Raw genomic sequence first — 11,650 nt, forward strand, 5'->3', positions numbered from 1 at the left:
GTGACTGGATCCATCAACACTAACGGGATCAACCAACACTAAATGGATCCAACGACACTAATTGGATCCACCAACACTGATGGGATCCACCAACACAACTGGATCCACCAACACAGATGGGATCCACCAACACTGACGGGATCCACCAACACAACTGGATCCACCAACACAAACTGGATCCACCAACACTAAATGGATCCAACGACACTAATTGGATCCACCAACACTGATGGGATCCACCAACACAACTGGATCCACCAACACAGATGGGATCCACAAACACTGACGGGATCCACCAACACTGATGGGATCCACCAACAGCACTTTTTCATATAAAGCAGCTTTAGAATGAGACGCAGCATTCAAGTGTTGACTTGCAGGAAAACTTTTGGAAGAACTTGAAGATTTTCATGACGTTTGGATTTAAATAAATATTTTTCTACATTTCTCAACAACAAAAGTTAAGCTAAGGGATGTGTACATCTTAATGTTTATTTTGACGCTATATTGATCTGGGAAGCTTTACGACACCGCAGAACATTGAAACATCCAAATGAACAACTGCAGATCATTTATCATAATATCAATAATTCTACTGACAGAAACAGAGCAGAGTGTCCAGCATCAGTCAGAGTCACTCCCGTTCTTTGTGGGTTTTCATGTGTTTCTTCAAACCTGCACTCTGTGTAAAAGACTTCTGGCAGACGGAGCAGCTGAACGGTTTCTCTCCTGTGTGAACTCTCATGTGTCTCAGTAAAGTTCCACTCTCTGTGAAGGATTTCTCACATATGGAGCAGCTGAAGGGTTTCTCTCCCGTGTGGATTCTCATGTGTGTCTTTAATTGAGAACCCCCTCTGTAAGATTTCCTGCAGACGGAGCAGCTGAACGGTTTCTCTCCTGTGTGTGTCCTCATGTGCGCTTGTAGCGTTCCCTTCAGGGCGAATCTCTGCCGACACACGGAGCAGCCGAACGGTTTCTCTCCTGTGTGGCTTTTCATGTGTGCCTTTAGACGTCCACTCTCTGTGAAAGATTTCTCACAGACGGAGCAGCTGTACGGTTTCTCTCCTGTGTGGTTCCTCATATGTATCTTCAGAGTTCCGCTGTCTATAAATCTTTTCCCACACTCAGAGCAGATATACCGTCTATCTCCCGTGTGGAATCTCATGTGTGTCAGCAAATAATCTTTGCGTGAGAATGATTTCTCGCAGACGGAGCAGCTGAACGGTTTCTCTCCCGTGTGGACTCTCATGTGTAACTGCAAGTTCCCATTATGTGTGAAATCTTTTTTACAGACTGAGCAGCTGTAAGGTTTCTTTTCTGTATGAGTTCTCATGTGCCGCTGCAGAGTTTTCTTGAGGGGAAATCTTTGCTCACACTCAGAGCAGCTGAACGGTTTCTCTCCTGTGTGGACGGCCAGGTGCTGCTTCAGAGATTGACTTTGTGTGAACTTTTTATTACAAAGCGAGCAGCTGAACGGTTTCTCCTCGTTGTGGACGATCATGTGTTTGTTCAGATTTTGCTTTTGAGCAAATGTTTTACTACAAACTGAGCAGCTGAACGGTTTCTCTCCCGTGTGGATCCTAATGTGCTTCACAAACTCTCCTCTCCATTTAAAAGCTGTTTTACAAACTGGGCAGCTGTAACGTTTAAACTCTGCATGAACTCTTAAGTGCAAAGTCAAATTTGACCTTTTGAAAAATGTTTTACCACAGACAGAGCAAAGAAACTGTTTCTCTCCCGTTTGGGTTCCTAAGTGTTCCTGCAGATCTCCGTTGTGACAGAAGTTCCCGTCAGATTCAGAGGAGTTTACTGAGGTTTTTAGAGGATCAAAGTCCGCATCACAAAGAGACTCTTCATCGTTCTGCAGAGAGTTTAAACCGGACTGAGGTCTCCTCGTCCCCTCCCAGTCCCAGCTGTCTTCAGTCTCAGCTTCAGAGTCCTGTGAAGACTCGAGACCATCTGGATCATCGGTCCTGAGTGGTCCTGGTCCTCCACAGTCCTCTCCAGCAGCTTCTGTTCCCATGTGTTTATGAGAAAAAAGTGACAAATTTACAAGAAAAAATTGACAAAATAAGCAAAAAAAAGTGACAAATTTACAAGAAAAAAGGTGACAAATTTAATGGGAACAAGTGACACATTTACGGGAAAAAGACTGTCAAATTTACAAGAAAAAAGTGACAAATTTACAGGGAAAAAGTGACAAATTCACGAGAAAAAATGACAAATTTACTGAAAAAAATTGTCAAAATAAAGAAAAAATTGTCACATTTACAAGACAATTTATGGGGAAAAATTTTTGGGGAAAAAGTGACAAATTAACAAGAAAAAGTGACAAATTTACAAGGAAAACGTGACAAATTTACAAGGAAAAAGTGACAAATTTATAAGGAAAAAGTGACAAATTAACAAGAAAAAAGTGTCAAATTTATGGGGAAAAAGTGGACCAATTTATGGCGAAAAGTGACAAATTTATGGCGAAAAAATGACAAATTTATGGGGGAAAAGTGACAAATTTACGAGGAAAAAGGGTCAAATTTATGGGGAAAAAGTGTCAAATTTATGAGGAAAAAGTGACAAATTTATGGGGAAAAAGTGACAAATTTATGGGGAAAAAGTGACAAATTTATGGCATAAAAGTGACAAATTTATGGTGAAAAAGTGACAAATTTATGGGGAAAGAGTGACAAATTTATGGTGGAAAAGTGACAAATTTATGGGGAAAAAATGACAAATTTAAGGGGAAAAAGTGACAAATTTAAGGGGAAAAAGTGACAAATTTACGAGGAAAAAGTGCCAAATTTATGGGGAAAAAGTGGACCAATTTATGGCGGAAAAGTGACAAATTTATGGGGAAAAAGTGGACCAATTTATGGCGGAAAAGTGACAAATTTATGGGAAAAAGGGATTCATTTATGGGGAAAAAGTGACAAATTTATGGGGAAAGAGTGACAAATTAACAAAAAAAGTGACAAATTTATGGGGAAAAAGTGACAAATTAGTGAGGAAAAAGTGACAAATTCATGGGGAAAAAGGGATTCATTTATGGCAGAAAAATGACAAATTTATGGGGAAAAAGGTCAAATTTATGGGGAAAAAGTGACAAATTTACGAGGAAAAAAGTGACAAATTTATGGGGAAAAAGTGACAAATTTATGGGGAAAAAGTGACAAATTTACGAGGAAAAAGGGCTCAAATTTATGGGGAAAAAGTGACAAATTTACGAGGAAAACGGGTCACATTTATGGGGAAAAAGTGACAAATTTATGGGGAAAAAGTGACAAATTTATGGCGTAAAAGTGACAAATTTATGGGGAAAAAATGACAAATTTATGGGGAAAGAGTGACAAATTTATGGGAAAAAGTGACAAATTTATGGGGAAAAAGTGACAAATTTACGAGGAAAAAGGGCTCAAATTTATGGGGAAAAAGTGACAAATTTACGAGGAAAACGGGTCACATTTATGGGGAAAAAGTGACAAATTTATGGGGAAAAAGTGACAAATTTATGGCGTAAAAGTGACAAATTTATGGGGAAAAAATGACAAATTTATGGGGAAAGAGTGACAAATTTATGGGGAAAAAGTGACAAATTTATGGTGGAAAAGTGACAAATTTATGGGGGAAAAATGACAAATTTATGGTGGAAAAGTGACAAATTTATGGGGAAGAAGTGACAAATCCATGAGGAAAAAGGGTCAGCTGTGTGTCACAGATTGTGTCCCTGGATGATTTGTTGACATAAAGAAATCAAACCAGAGACACACTGAGACTTTGTGTTCCTGAGACCAAATGGGTTCCTCAGTCTCTCTGTTCCTACCTGAAGCTTCGTCTTCTTCAGTCTTCACAGGGACGGATGAGTCTCCGTCCTCGCCGACGGGCCGTAAGAGACGATGTGGACCGCCGGTCCTGAGTGGTTCTGGTCCTCCACAGTCCTCTCCATCAGCTTCTGTTTCCATCTGTTCAGTTTGTGTTTGATGAAGCTGTGAGGACTGAGGTTTCTCTTCATCTTCTTCACTCTTCACAGGGACAGGAGTGAATGTGAACTTGGTGATATCAGCCTCCTCCAGCCCCTGAAGCTGCTCTCCCTGCTGACTGGTCCAAGGTTCCTCCTGTTCCTCTTTAATGTGTGGGGGCTCCTGGCCCTGGTGCTGGTCCTGGTCCAGGCTGGAGTGTTTCTGCTCAGGAGGAACTTCTTCCACCAACAGCTGCTGAGCGTCTGCAGAGAATAATTAAACACATCAATTCTTTATTAAACAGCAAACCTGATGTAACTAAACTAAAAGGTAACTAAAGTAACTAAAGTAGCTAAAGTAACTAAAGTTACTGAAGAAAAAAGTAACTGAAGTAAAAAAAGTAATTAAAGTAAAAAAAGTAACTAAAATAACTGAAGTATTAAAGTAACTAAAATGATGGAAGTAACTGAAGTAAAGTAATTAACCTGCTCTGTGTAACTGAAGTAACTAACCTGCTCTAACTGAAGTAAAGTAACTAACCTGCTCTGTGAGACTGAAGTAAAGTAACTAACCAGCTCTGTGTAACTGAAGTAAAGTAATTATCCTGCTCTTTGTAACTGAAGTAAAGTAACTAACCTGCTCTGTGTAACCAAAGTAAAGTAACTAACCTGCTCTGTGTAGCTGAATCTGAGGGTTGAAAACAGCGTCCAGTAGTCTCTGTTGTCGCTCGTTCTTCTCTTCTGAACGACAAAGTTGCTCCTCGTACTCTGCTATCGTTCTTTCAAACAGCCCAAATATCTCTTCAGCAGCCGCAGTCAGTCGCTGCTCCACCAGCGCTCTCACCGTTTGGACTTTAGACATTTTTCAGCTTGTTTCTCTCCTAAAACGGTAGAATGAAGCGACGCCTCTTCAGCAGCTCCACCATCTTTTTATAACAACAACAACATGCTGTAAGATCAAGTGCTTCCGGGGCCCGGCGCTCACCTTCAAAATAAACGTTTCTGCATTTGTTCAAAACAAATATTTCATTGTGCAGACAGAATGCAACATTCTGCAGCAATGGAAGAGACAGTTTGATAAAAACAGATAAGAAATGTGCTGACGGACCAAAGTCATTTTAGTGGTTAATTATTTTAACTAAATATAACATATTTAGTCACATTATCTCATAAAATTATGCAACAAAAGAACGATGTGAGATTTTCAAGCAAAGTATAGCTAACATACGAAGAACTTGATTATTATTGTGTATTACTGTGTATCATTTTAATGTATTATTGTGTATTATTATTGTGTATTACTGTGTATCATTTTAATGTATTATTGTGTATTATTATTGTGTATTATTGTTGATTATTATTGTATATTATTGTGTATTATTTTTGTGTATTATTGTTCAGTATTATTGTATATTATTGTGTATTATTTTGTATATTATTGTATATTATTGTGTATTATTATGTAGTATTATTGTGTATTATGTTTTTTGAATGTGTATTATTAATTATTGTGTATTGTGTATTATTATTGTTCATTATTGTGTATTGTGTATTATTATGTAGTATTATTGTTTATTATTGTGTATTATTATGTATTAATGTGTACTATTCTGTATTATTATGTATCTTCATTGTGCATTGTTTATTATTGTGTAATATTATTGTGTATTGTGTATTATTGTGTATTATGTATTATGTATTATTATTGTGTGTTGTATATTACTATGTATTGTTGTTTAATACTATTGTGTATTATTGTGTATTTTTGTGTATTATTATCGTGTATTATTGTGTATGATTGTGTATAATTGTGTATAATTGTGTATTATTGTGTATTTTGTATTATTGTGTGTTATTGTTCATTATGTTGTATTATTATTGTGTATTGTGTTTTATTGTACTATTATGTAATATTATTATTGTGTCATTATCATTTTTACTATTATCAATCATTATTAAGTAATTCCATTCACTTCAGCGCTTTTATTTTGAAGGCCAATAAACGACGCTGCACCGGAAATGACGGTATCAGGAAGCGATCTGTTGTTTCCTGCTCGGCCCGTTAGATGCTTCAGAGCCTCTTTGTGCGAGTCTAAAGCGGATTTATTCGACTTTCTCCGTGTGAAAATGTCCAAAAATCAAATGCTGAGAGTTTTTGTCAGCCAGCGACTGACTGCGGCTGCTGAAGAGATATTTGGGCTGTTTGAAAGAACGATAGCAGAGTACGAGGAGCAACTTTGTCGTTCAAAAGAGAAGAACGAGCGACAACAGAAACTACTGGACGCTGTTTTGAACCCGCAGCTTCACTTACACAGAGCAGGTTAGTTACTTTACTTCAGTTACACAGAGCAGGTTAGTTACTTTACTTCAGTTACACAGAGCAGGTTAGTGACTTTACTTCAGTCACACAGAGCAGGTTAGTTACTTTACTTCAGTTACACAGAGCAGGTTAGTGACTTTACTTCAGTCACACAGAGCAGGTTAGTTACTTTACTTAGGTTAGTAACTAATATCCAGTCAGATAAAACAGCTAACTGATTATCTCATTTAATAACCCTAAAAAAATCTAACAAACGGTTTCTCAGTGGTTTACAGTAGTATCAGATGAACTTAAAAACATACTAAAAGTAAGAAACAATATTTGACTCCAAGAAATGCCCCGATTTCAAAACCCCCAGGTCTTTAAAATGACCATTTCTCCTTCTAGTCAGGAGGCGGAGCTAAATAAAAGGGACACGCCGGACAAAAGCTCCACATTTTTTCCACATGCTCTCTATCACCATGAGTTTACATTTTTGATGGGAGACACTTCATCAAGATTGTGGATTGGAGATGGCACCCATATAAAATCTATGAGAACCAATATATCTTCCAAGCCACTCAGAAGGTCCATCTTGATGTCAAAATCTACATTTTCTAGGTCAAAGAATAATGTAAAGCTCTTGAGAATATCACTAGATGATTATTTAATTAATAGATATGTTCATTTTGTATTCACGTAATTTCCAACTCATTAATATAGGTAATATACGGTGCATATATTCTAAAAAATGAATAACATGCATAGATTTAATTGAACTTTATTAGCTTCACTCGTATTATTTATTACATTTACAACCACAAAGATGTGATCAGTTCCAGTCAGCCTTCTACCTTCACCACACACACTTTACAGTTTCCCTTCACTAATTATTATTATTATTATTATTATGGCTTCTTGTCCATCTGGAAAATGACACCTTTCTTTCTTTCTGTCTTTCTTTCATCTCTCTCTCCCTCCTCCTCTCTCGCTCTCTCTTCTTCTTCTTCTTCCTCCTCCTCCTCATCCTCTCTCTCTCTCTCATGTCTTTGTCTCGTGTTGGTAGCTTCCTTTCTAGAGGTCAGATTTTGGTAAACTTTTAGTATGTTATTTACATCTAATACCACAAGAAACAGCTGACATTTTTTTACGGTTAGATGTTTTTTTTCTTTCATATATGCGCCCGCCTAATAATAAATGTCAACTTCTCTGAAGTTATTTGGAACCGACGAGTCTCAAACAGTCTCAGCCGTCGCTGGAATCTAATCCTGCAAATATTACTGTGAAATATTAATCCCATGTCATTGTTGAGATAACATTAGTTTTATTAGTTTAATGTGATCTCGGCTATCAGTAGATGTAGAGACACTAGAACTTCTTCTGATACTGAAGGAACCTAAAGACCAAGGTTATTATAGTTAACAAAAACTAACGAAATAATGAAAACTAGAATTGAAAAAACATTTTTGTTAACTGAAATAAAAATAAAAACAAGAGTTAAAAAAAAAAAGATAACTATCTGAAACTGTATTTTGTGGTTCCAAAACTAACTAAAACTAACTAAAATTATAGTGAAAATGTCCTTAGTTTTAGTCTTTGTGAACTTTTTTCATACGTAAACCTTTCTGGTTGATATGAAATCTATTTCATCTATCTGGTTTTATGACTTAATAAACTTATTGGGGCTGAGATGGATCAGACAAAGGAAATAAAGGAAACATTTATTGTGACCTTATTGAATCTGGACCCAACAAATACCCCATTACAAAACAACTACAACTAATAAAAACTAACCTAAAACTAAGTATTTTCCAAAAAATAAAAACCAGCAAACTCACTTTAAAAACTAATTAAAACTAACTGAATTTGAAAACAAAAAATCACAACGAAATTAAAACTAAAACTAGAGAAAAATCCAAAACTATTATAACCTTGCTAAAGACATGATGATTCTCTGGAGCTGTTAAAACTCTGTGTGTTTTGTTTTTAATGGTGACAAACCAAAGCATGTTTAGGCTACATCATTTATCATTAAAACATCATTTAAAATAAATACACCCTGTGACCCTCTCTCCATCATAATAATAATAATAATATTTGGATATTATATAGGCTATTAGGCTTCATATATCATGATGTATAAATGAAATATTCCAACCTTTTTTTGGTAATTTTGTATTTTTTTTAGTAATTTTGTGTATTTTTGATTTTTTATGTCTTTTTTTAGTAATTTTGTGTATTTTTTAGTGGCTTTGTGTATTTTTTTTGTAATTTTTCTGTCTTTTTTGTAATTTTGTGTATTTTTTTAGTAATTGTATGTCTTCTTTTAGTAATGTTATGTATTTTTGATAATTTTATCTTTTTTAGTAATTTTGTGTATTTTCTTAGTAATTCTTTTATTTTTGTAATTGTATGTCTTAATGATAATTTTGTGTCTTTTGTTAGTAATTTTGTCTTTTTTCGTAATTTTATGTATTTTTGATAATTTTATCTTTTTTAGTAATTTTGTGTATTTTCTTAGTAATTCTTTTATTTTTGTAATTGTATGTCTTAATGATAATTTTGTGTCTTTTTTAGTAATTTTGTCTTTTTTAATAATTTTGTGTCTTTTAATTTATTTTATGTATTTTTTGAAAATTGTGTGTATTTTTTTGACATTTTGTGTATTTTTTAATAGTAATTTTATGTATTTTTTTTTTATAATTTGTGTCTTTGTTAGTAATTTTGTGTATTTTTTAAATAATTGTGTATTTTTTTTAAATTTTATGTCTATGATAATTCTGTCTTTTTTAGTAAACCTCAATCAAACTGTTTTTTTTACTGAAATCTGTTTCTAATAATGCAACTTTTTTATTTATTTTAATCTTTGTGTGTGTTTTACTGTTTTCTGCAGACGTCCAGGAGACGTTGGTGGGAGAAGAAGTTCCTCCTGAGCAGCAGGAGTGGAGCTACAGGCTGGACCAGGACCAGAACCAGGACCATGACCAGAACCGGGACCAGAACCAAGACCAGGAACAGAACCAGGACCAGAACCAGAACCAGAACCAGGAGCCCCCTCGTGTTAAAGAGGAGCTCTGGAGCGGTGAGGAGGGAGAGCAGCTTCAGGCTGACGTCAGGTTCCCGTCTGTCCCCGTGAAGAGCGAGGAGGACGAGGAGAAACCTCCTCCGTCGTGTTTCTATCAGAGGACGGAGTGCGGAGCGACGGCACGATTAAAAACAGAAGCTGAAGGAGAAGACTGTGGAGGACCGGAGCTGGCCAGAGTCTCTGATCCAGGAGTCCCTCTAGGAGCAGTTAGAGATTACCAAATGTCCCACTTTAACACAGACGTGGCAGCAGAGAGCTGGACGGACAGCGGGGCGTCTTCTCACGTCTCCTTGTATTTAAACGTCCTCAAAGATGTGAGTGAGTTCAGGAGACACGCTGCCAAGAAGTCCTTCGGCTGCCCCGAGTGCGGGAAAACGTTCCTCCACAAGGGGAACCTGAAGAGCCACATGATGTGCCACACCGGAGAGAAACCGTTCAGCTGCCCCGTGTGCGGAAAGCGATTCCGGCAGAACTCCAACCTGGTCACGCACGTGAGGACGCACACGGCGGAGAAACCGTACAGCTGCTCCGTGTGCCACAGCACCTTCAGTCAGCGCGGCGCCCTGGGGCAGCACATGAGGATCCACACGGGGGAGAAACCCTTCAGCTGCCCCATCTGCGGCAAGAGCTTCACCCAGAAAGGCTCCATGACGGAGCACATGACGGTGCACACGGGAGAGAAACCGTTCAGCTGCAGTGTCTGTGGGAAAGGCTTCCAGCGGCCCGTCCACGTCAAGAACCACCGCTGTGTGCCCTTCACAGACGCTTGTGTTGGTTTCAACCAGCCCGGGATGTGGCAGAGTTAACCCACTGACTGTATAAATAATGGACGTAGTCACTGTGACGTTGGAAGCATCGAGTTTATCGCTACACTCGTCGCCATCTTGTGTCGCCATCTTGTTTCTGATATGTGGAGCAGACCATATCTGGAATGGAAACGTTAAAATAAACTGTCATTAAATGAAATGAAAATACAGTGAAAAGGTCAAAGTTATGAGATCAAACTGCTAAACGTTCTTTTTTATATCTATATAATGTTTTTTTATCACTTTATTGACACGTTGCCGTGGAAACGCATTGTTTTGCTTCTCTCCTGATGACGGCTCGCCTTGTTAGTGACCTGTCAATCAAAGGTAGCCCCGCCCCAAATCATACGATTCTTTATCTTCTATTTTCTTCTAAATGGGGCCATTACTAGAACTATTGACATCAAATTGTCTTGAAGAATATTTTTTACTTGTGATTGAGACCATAGTGTTGTCCTGAAAAACATTTCTGAGCTAATAAATCAAGTGAGAAGTTTTCTCATTTTGTATTGAAATTAATGGACTGAAATGCTTCTGCAGCCACCGTCAGCGCCCCCTGCTGGAGTTTTTGGTAGAATGCAGCTTAAGGCACTTCCTGGTTTTGCCTCCCTGCTCAGACCAGGAGGTTGTCGCCTGAGTTGTCCAACCAACTCATCACATTATCACTGAAAGAAACGGTTTTTAATAAGCACACTGCAATAAAGGTGTTTAGACTAAAAACCAGATCAAACAGTAAATCTGAGGAAAATGATCTTGCTGCATGGACAGATAATTTACCTTGACAAGATTTCTTAAGTTAAGATTATTAAATCTAGAAATAAGCATGTTTGTGTCTTATTTGAGTCAAATGTATTTTTGGGTAATTTTTTGTCTTTTTGGGAAATTTTGTGGGTTTTCTGGTCATTTTGTGTCTTTTTTTAGTAATTTTATGTTTTTTTTGTAATTTTATGTCTTTTTTGTAATTTTGTGTCTTTTGTCGTTATTTTATGTATTTTCTAGTAATTTTGTCTTTTGTAGTAATTATTTGCCTTTTTTTTAGTAATCTTATGTATTTGTTTTTAGTAATTTTGTCCTTTTTTCAGTAATTTTGTCTTTTTTTAGTAATTGTGTTTTAGTAATTGTATGTATTTTTTTTAGTAATTTTGTTTTAGTAATTTTATGTATTTTTTTAAATTATTTTGTGCCTTTTTTTTGTAATTTAGTAATGTCTTTTCTAGTTATTTTATGCCTTTTTGAGTAATTTTATGTCTTTTTTTGTAGTTTTGTGTCTTTTTGATAATTTCGTGTCTTTTTTTTAGTATTTTTTATGTCTTTTCTGGTCAAATGTTGAACACTTAAAATAATAAATGAACTCTTAAAACCAGATAAAGTAAAGCTGCCAGCAGTGATGAACTGGCCCGAGCAGAGTGACCTGATGATTATTTGGTTCTTACCAAGATAAAAAAAAAACTTTAGATTTAGAAGTGTTAGATCATTTATCTGGTTTTAAGAGTTAATTTCTTATTTTA

The 11,650-nt window shown here is 36.5% G+C and overlaps 2 protein-coding genes across 2 annotated transcripts; one reads left to right on the top strand and one right to left on the bottom strand.

The window, feature by feature from the left end:
* Positions 1 to 252: 252 nt before the first annotated feature.
* LOC131984438 (gastrula zinc finger protein XlCGF57.1-like) lies at positions 253 to 4,878 on the bottom strand. The gene is made up of 3 exons (XM_059349257.1): positions 4,857 to 4,878; positions 3,818 to 4,216; positions 253 to 2,013 (listed from the first exon to the last, which is right to left on the bottom strand). The coding sequence occupies exons 1-3, from the start codon at positions 4,876 to 4,878 to the stop codon at positions 635 to 637; spliced, it is 1,800 nt and encodes a 599-aa protein (XP_059205240.1). The 3' UTR covers positions 253 to 634.
* A 1,128-nt stretch (positions 4,879 to 6,006) lies between these two features.
* Positions 6,007 to 11,650, top strand: LOC131984862 (zinc finger protein 135-like). The gene is made up of 2 exons (XM_059349852.1): positions 6,007 to 6,272; positions 9,145 to 11,650. Exons 1-2 carry the CDS (start codon positions 6,080 to 6,082, stop codon positions 10,140 to 10,142), a joined length of 1,191 nt encoding a protein of 396 aa, XP_059205835.1. The 5' UTR covers positions 6,007 to 6,079; the 3' UTR covers positions 10,143 to 11,650.

This window comes from Centropristis striata, chromosome 14 (genome assembly GCF_030273125.1).
Source record: "Centropristis striata isolate RG_2023a ecotype Rhode Island chromosome 14, C.striata_1.0, whole genome shotgun sequence".
Taxonomy (NCBI): Eukaryota; Metazoa; Chordata; class Actinopteri; order Perciformes; family Serranidae; genus Centropristis; species Centropristis striata.

Bases quoted from the DNA above. Each gene is read 5' to 3' on its own strand.
- LOC131984438 (XM_059349257.1), bottom strand. From the start codon at position 4,878: ATGGTGGAGCTGCTGAAGAGGC. The intron at 4,217-4,856 runs GTCGCTTCATTC...TATTCTCTGCAG, and splicing joins GGTGGAGCTGCTGAAGAGGC to ACGCTCAGCAGCTGTTGGTG. The intron at 2,014-3,817 runs GTAGGAACAGAG...ACATGGGAACAG, and splicing joins TGAAGAAGACGAAGCTTCAG to AAGCTGCTGGAGAGGACTGT.
- LOC131984862 (XM_059349852.1), top strand. From the start codon at position 6,080: ATGTCCAAAAATCAAATGCTGAGAGTTTTTGTCAGCCAGCGACTGACT. The intron at 6,273-9,144 runs GTTAGTTACTTT...TGTTTTCTGCAG, and splicing joins GCTTCACTTACACAGAGCAG to ACGTCCAGGAGACGTTGGTG.